Source organism: Quercus lobata, chromosome 4, assembly GCF_001633185.2.
Source record: "Quercus lobata isolate SW786 chromosome 4, ValleyOak3.0 Primary Assembly, whole genome shotgun sequence".
In the NCBI taxonomy this organism is placed as follows: domain Eukaryota; kingdom Viridiplantae; phylum Streptophyta; class Magnoliopsida; order Fagales; family Fagaceae; genus Quercus; species Quercus lobata.
Window position 1 is genome coordinate 59,822,436 of NC_044907.1, and position 7,525 is coordinate 59,829,960.

General features: G+C 36.5%; 1 protein-coding gene across 4 annotated transcripts; it reads left to right on the top strand.

Annotated features, from left to right (window-relative positions):
- The first annotated feature begins 387 nt into the window (after positions 1-387).
- LOC115987483 (transcription factor PIF5-like) lies at positions 388-5,162 on the top strand. Of its 4 annotated transcripts, none has more exons than XR_004091098.1 (9): positions 388-558; positions 1,242-1,406; positions 1,500-2,370; positions 2,447-2,545; positions 2,629-2,694; positions 3,593-3,658; positions 3,729-3,798; positions 4,138-4,267; positions 4,710-5,162. XR_004091098.1 is itself a non-coding variant. In XM_031111041.1 (9 exons), the coding sequence occupies exons 2-9, from the start codon at positions 1,330-1,332 to the stop codon at positions 4,712-4,714; spliced, it is 1,614 nt and encodes a 537-aa protein (XP_030966901.1). In that variant the 5' UTR covers positions 391-558; positions 1,242-1,329; the 3' UTR covers positions 4,715-5,162. The 4 variants fall into 4 exon arrangements, 3 of the variants coding, with proteins under 3 accessions (XP_030966903.1, XP_030966901.1, XP_030966902.1); XM_031111041.1 differs by having other exon boundaries at positions 391-558; positions 3,729-4,028; XM_031111042.1 differs by lacking the exon at positions 388-558 and adding an exon at positions 574-703 and having other exon boundaries at positions 3,729-4,028.
- The last annotated feature ends 2,363 nt before the right edge of the window (positions 5,163-7,525 follow it).

The following is a 7,525-nucleotide window of genomic DNA, read 5'->3' on the forward strand; positions in this document are numbered from 1 at the left end:
AATCTTTTGATCTACATATGAGTGGTAAAATTATTATTTAAAAAAATCCCCTGACGATCTTGTCCCTCAATATCCCCAATAAAACATCCCCTGCCACTGTACACGTGGCATTGCCCTTACTCATTTTCAGATCGCACCTTCTGGTTTATCAAAAAAAAAAAGAAAAGAAAAAGAAAGATCGCACCTTCCTTGCTCTTCGATTTTGGATTTTCCCCTAAAAAAAAAAAAGGAGAAAAAAGTCGAGAATTAATTAAGAAAGAAAGACCATCCAATCCATCCAGAGAGGGCCCCACATTCACATCCAGTTCCATTGATCAAGTGCCACGTGGACAGTCCGTGTGCATTACTGTACTCAAACCAAAAATCACTGTGACACTACCGAATCTATGCCCTCTGTCTGTCTGACCTTTTGTATGTTTGTGTGTGAGCATGACGGGATCCCTGTCATTGTAAAAGTCTTGCTCCTCTCTTTGGTCCATTCCCGGTGTCTCTCATTATCACTAACACACTCAGAGAGAGAGAGAGAGAGAGAGAGAGAGAGAGAGTCTGGACTGGAAGGTGAGGCTTTCTTGTTTAAGAAATTGGGTTTGAATTCTTTTCTTTCTGTTAGTTTTCTGCTTCACTACTTCACTTCTACTTCTACTTCTACTTCTACTTCTACTTCGGGTGTTGTTTTACTTGCACTTCTTCTTTTGCAGTAAAGGTAGTAACCTGTTTTCTTTTCTTTTGCCTTTTCTTCTCAATATACATACATACATATATATATATATATATATATATATATAATGTTTTGTGACTGGTTATCAGTCATGCGCTAAGGTTCCAATTTTCTTTCTTTCTTGTTTTAGTGATTATGGTCTTTGAATTTTATGCTTTATTTAAAACATGCTTTCCTTTTTTTCCAATATTTAGTAACAAAAAAAAAGTCTAAAGATTGCGGCTGTTTAGTTGTTTATGAAATACTAAAATATTTAATAAAAAAAAATACTAAAATATTTTATAATGTTATAGCTAAATCGGGATTCCATTATTTTTTTTCTCCTTTAAGGAAGAATTTTATTATTATTATTATTGTTGTTGTTGTTGTTGTTGTTTACTATTAATTAATAGCTTTGAATAATAAAAAAAATTAATTGATACCTTAGCTGATTAATAAAATAATTAATACCTTTTGTTGTTAAGTGGGTTTGTTTAATGGTTTCCTAAAAGTGATGCAAAGAATAACTCGGTTTTTGATACAGAGACAAAGAGTCTGAAGCGTGAAACTGAAGCCCTCATCTTAATTTCCTGTTTCACTGTAAAGTTGGGTTTGGTCAGTGTAACTGTAACATGAATAATAATTGGCTTCCAGCTGGTTGGAATTTTGAGAGTGATCTTCCTGTGACCAATCAGAAGAAATCCTTGGGGTCTGTACTCTTGTCTCTCTCAAAATTATTATTGATATAAGTTGCTCTTTGCAATCTCTAATCTTGTGATAGAAATTCAAAACATTTTTACAGGCAAGACAATGACATAGTAGAGCTGTTATGGAGAAATGGTCAGGTAGTTTTGCACGGTCAAACGCGAAAACCAAGTTTCAATCATAATGATTCAAGACAAGTAGTTCAGAAACCAAAGCTAAGAGGTAGTGGCTCATATGGGAACTCAAGCAATTTAATTCAAAATGATGATGATGGTGATGAGACTGTGTCGTGGGTACAATATCCTCTCGAAGTTGATCCCCTCGAAAAAGAGTTCTGTTACAACCTTCTTTCTGAATTGTCACCATCTGATCCTAAAGAAATTGAACAAGACAAGCTTCTTAATAAGTTTGGTGCTTCTGACACTGATGTTGATGCTACTCATGTCATTGCGAACTCACATCAACCAACTAGTATTAGTATTAGTAATTCTGCTGTACCTGAATTCCCTGGCAACTTGGGCCATCATCCTCCTAGATTTCCTTTTCCTGAATCAGCAGCCCAGAAAAATCATGAGTTAGGAGGGTCAGAAAAAGTCTTGAATTTTATAGGATCTTCAAATGGGCAACACGGAGGGGAAGGATCAGGTCAATTGATGCAAGGAGAGGTTAGAGAGTGTTCAGTAATGACGATTGGATCCAGCCACTGTGGCAGCAATCAAGTACCAAATGACCCTGATTTTAGCAATGGTGTTGGGACTTCTGCTTTATTTGCTGGACCTGTAAAACAAGATGTTCACAAGATAACGCCTCAGAGTGAAAGACGAAAAATGGACACACTTGAGCCTACTGCTGCTTCTTCGTCTGGGGGCTCAGGTAGTAGTTTTGGAAGAAGATGCACACAATCTACTGGTGTCAATAGCATGAAGAGAAAGGTCAGGGATGCTGAGGAATTAGAGTGCCAAAGTGAGGTGACAATTCTCTCTCTTGCTTTCGACATCATTTAATTTTAATTTTTTTCTGAGCATAAGTCTGAATATATTTTAGGCCGCTGAACTTGAATCAGCGGCTGGAAACAAGCCAGCGCAACGATCAGCATCTTCCCGCAGGAGCCGCTCTGCTGAAGTTCATAACCTTTCAGAAAGGGTAAGACTTTGGGAATTTCCTAGCTTGTGAAATTATTGGAGTTTGTACATTGTAACTATTACCCTACTCATCCACTGATACAGAGACGGAGAGATCGGATCAATGAGAAAATGAAGGCATTGCAAGAGCTCATACCACACTGTAACAAGGTCTGCTTTTCTTGCTGTCTTTTGTTCATTTGTTATTGTCTCAAGGGAAATAGATTATGGTTGCCTGCCACTAAATGTGAACAACTGTTGAATTTCCTTGATAGAGACTCATCAATCTATGCACTATCTTTTCCTTTTTGGCAAAATAGTTAATGACTAGTTCCCCTTGCTCTCTCATAAATGTTACCACGGTCAAATAAACTTTTTAAGATGAGTGTGTACCATGTTGAGAACGTTGTGAAGTGGCAGGATATTAAAAAGAAATAGATTTTAAGACTGTTGGTGCATTCGAATATAGCGTTAATTGAGAACAAAAAGGCCGCCCAGTGTACAAAGGTCCTGCTTTGTCATGAGGTTTAGGCAAGGTGATTGATAAGCAATCTTAACCTGCCTTTTTGTGTGTGTGTGTGTGTGTGTGTGTGTGTGGTGTGTGTTTTGAAGGGGCTGATTCTTGAAGTGTAAATTTAGAACAAGAGAAGGTAAAATCCACTGTTCTGATAATGAAAACGAAGAAATATCTTCACTCGAGGCTGTATTAAATGTTTCCAAGAGCCTTGTATCTCAATTGGTAGCATCTGTTATTTCCCATGGAGACATTTAAGGTTCAAATCTCCTCACCCCACCTATTGAATTATCAACAAAAGAAAGGGTTGTCCTGTCATCATGACCCGGTATCTTTGAGAAAATATTACTCTAAACAAAGCAAAATGGCAACAAAGATTCTTTCAGCCATTCGTTGACTCTTAGCATAAAGCTTTAATTCAGTCTTTGGTTCCACAATAAAGTATAAATAAAAAACTAATGTCAGAAAATTTATATAATTTACTAAAGTTTCTTCTGATTTTCAAGAAATCCTAATTAAATTGTATTTATAACCAAATTTGTCCGCATATTGCAGACTGATAAAGCATCAATGCTAGATGAGGCAATTGAATACTTGAAGTCACTTCAGTTACAACTTCAGGTATTATATAAAAAAAACTCATAAAAGCAAAACTGTTCTTGTTACTCAAGCCACTGACTTCATGTTTTAGGTAATGTGGATGGGAAGCGGGATGGCTCCAATGATGTTTCCAGGCGTCCAGCGCTATATCTCTCTAATGGGTATGGGAATTGCTCCTCCTCCTATGCCTTCTAGTCACAATCCAATGCATTTACAAAGGGTCCCACCAGTTGATCCATCCATGTCCATGGCTCCATCGACAAACCATGCTCTAATGTGCCAAACTCCAGTTTTGAATGATGTTAATTATCAAAATCAGATGCATAATCCTTCTTTTTCTGAGAAATATGCATGTTATATGGGATTCCATCATATGCAAACTGCGTCTCAGGTTTATTGTTCTTACCTATTATGAATTTTGTTGTTTTAGTTTCTCCATACATGTGAAAACCATTTGGCTCCTATGTGCTCTAATTACTATCATATTGTTTGTAGTGCAGCCCTTGCATATGTTGAGATTTGGTTCCCCAACAATTCAACAGAGTCAAACAACGGTACTGCCTGGGACTAGCAGTGCACATTTAAACGGAGGAGCTGCAATTAATGATACTGCAAATGGCATGAATGATGGTAAGCCAATTCTGTCTTTTTCTTAAATCAGTTTTGACATTGTTATGAGGAAATGTATGTCAAATGAAAGAAGAGTTTCTGTTAAGGACAATGTCAAATGAAAGAAGAGTTTCTGTTAAGGACAAATGTAGACTATTCTTGGTGATTTAACTGAGCTTTCCAAATGAGAATTTATATTAGCTACCTTACCTTAATGTCCATAGGGTTGAATAGCGAATTGCCACAACTCACAAGGTTTCCACAACCCCAATTATAGGAGTTTGTGGTCCATATATATAGTACCAACCCTCAATGTATTTTAAATAAGAGGGTCAAATTTTTTTATAATGGCATTTTTTTTTTTTTGAGAAGTCTTATAATGGAATTTTTCTTGGACTGTTGTTTTTTTGGTTAATTCCCTGATGCCATGAGAGTAACAGCGATGCTTTTCTGATGTAAACAGGTTAATCAGACGCATATTTTATATGGTCCCCCACCACTAAAATTAACCCGACCAATGTTGTTGGATGGAGAAAAGGGATCACTCAATTCAGCAAAAAAAGAAAGAGGGGTCACTCTTCCTGGTGGATATTTGAAACAATTATAGCTCGCATAGCACTCATGCGACTTGGCCTGCCCAATGAAAGAGACAGATGAAGAGTCACTTCGTACTTGCATATGTCGATGATAAACTATTAGAAGAGTTGATATGTATCAATCAGCCATTGAACTTGATGTGTAAGTTTTACGAGCAGAGCAGATGCACTAGTTTTTGTAGAGTCCTATTTTTTGTTGCCTCCTGCTTGGAATTCTTTCAACTCTGTCAAATAAAAGATAGTTGCTGTTTTGAAATATGTACAACTAGCAGCATTTTTCTTACTTTTTTTAGTAAGGGAATACAAATCCTCTTATTTCACTTTTTGTGTTCCGCTGAATAGAAGGGTTTTGCCAATCCCTTCATTTGTTTTTTTCTCCATTAATTATGCGTTTGGATAACTAATTGCATTTCAACGTTTGGCATTTTTGCCTTTTTATTTTTTTTATTTTTTATGTCGTAAATGCACTTTTAGTTTTTTTTTTTTTCCTTACATTTTAATTTTACCACTTTTAGTCCTTAAACTAATTAACGCGTGTTATTTTTGTCCTTTTTGTTAGTCAATCGACGGAAATAGCTGAGGTGGCTGCCGGAAGAATTAAAATATTATAAAAAATGGCACATCAACATCCTTTTTTTTTTTTTTTTTTAATTTATCAATTTTAACTAAATAAAAAAGAAAAAACAGAATTAAAAACAATTAGAACACAAAGAACACAAAAACCAACCCAGAGCCAAACACAAACTCAAATTTAAAAACACAGAACACAAAAACAAATAAAAAAGAAGGAATTTAAAATCTTAAAATGGCAGAACACACAAGAGCACAAACCCAAAAAAATCATACAAACCTAGAAATCAAACATAGAAAAATCATAAAAGAATATTGTAATAAAACTTGATTGCTCAATACAAACTCAGCTCAACCACAAACCCAGAACCAACCAGAAACCCAACTCAACCACAGAAAAATCATAAAAGAATATTGTAATAAAACTTGATTACTCAACACGAACCCAGCTCAACCACAAACCCAAAACCAACCCAGAACCAAACACAAACCCAAAATATTGTAATATTATAATAGATTCCTCAACCATAAACCCAGCTCAACCATACCAACACAAACCTAGCTCAATCCCTCTTTTTTGCCCTTTAACCTCCACATCTCATTTTTGTGGATTAAGCGCCGTTCAAGATGCTCTTAGCTTGTAGATCGGGGACTTTAGAAACCCCATCTCTTCCTCAATGAGATAGGAATCGATCACAAACAAGAAAACAAGCAGCGATTGTGGCGGCGACTGGTCGATTTGGTTGTCTTGGGAGTACTCGATGGTGGTGTAACGAGAGAAGTGGTTGCACTGGAAGCAAAAAAGGGCAGATCCAGATCTTGGCGGTGAAGTTGACGATGGCGAAGGGGTTGAGGACGGAGCGACATATGCGGTAGCGGAGAGAAGGGAGGAGGGTGATGTTCGGAAAAGGTCTGATCGGAGAGTAGATGGCGGAGACTGGGACGACGCAATTCGAGGATTCTTGCTTCGTGCCTGGGGTCACGTTCCATGGCATTCAGACTCCGTCGTGGGATTCTAGTTCTAGGAATTCTGCCATTTTGGGATTTTGAATTCCTTCTTTTTTGTTTGTTTTTGTGTTCTTAAATTTGAGTTTGTGTCTGGTTCTAGGTTGGTTCTGAGTTTGTTTCTGTGTTCTTATTGTTTTTAATTTTGTTTTTTCTTTTTTTATTTAGTTAAAATTGATAATTTTTATTTTATTTTAAAAATAGATGCTAATGGGGCTTTTTTTATAATATTTTAATTCTTCCGGCAGCCACCTCTGCTATTTCCATCGATTGATTGACGGAAATGATGAAAATAACATGCGTTAATTGGTTTAGAGACTAAAATGAAAAAAAGCCAAAATGTAGGGACTAAAAGTGCATTTCGGCCTTTATTTATTTATTTTTTACCAGCGCCTCTTGCACTGTTCATGGGACATGAACAGTGCATTAAGGCAAAATGAATAGTGTTTTGTGAGTGTAAATAGTAATTGGAAATTAATTTTTTATTGTTTTCAGTTTTCAGTTTTCAGCAAAATAAGTGGTATCCAAATGCACCCTAAATTTATTGCATGCAATGCTAACATGTTGTCATTCTAGGTGACCTATACAAAAGCACATATGCATGTCTTTCGTATTTGGAAATTATAATTTTTATCCATTGGAAAAAAAAAAAAGAATTGTGAATGCTCAGTCGATGCCCTATCCCTTAAGATAGGTAAGAAAAAGCTTTATAATGTAGAGAATCTTATTTTAATAGAAGGGAGGAGTCAAAAAAGAGTTTGTGATAGAAGTGTTGATGGGAGTGCTTTGTTCTTTGAAGAAACAGCGGTGGCTGTAGTGCAGCATCGTCAAGAACAATGATAGCCTTTGGATGGAATTGCTGGGGGCTTGGGAACCCCCGATAAGTTAGAGTGTTGCGTGAATTTGTGCAATGGTGTAATCCTAAAATTGTCTTCCTATCAGAGACAAAACTAAAGAAGAAAGCTATGTAAAATGAAAAGGAGAAAGCAGGCTTTGCTAATGGGTTGATTGTTCCAAGCTCGGGTAGAAGTGGTGGAATAGCGTTACTTTGGAAGAAGGACATTTCGGTGGAAGTACAAGGGTATTTAGACAATTACATTGATGCAAT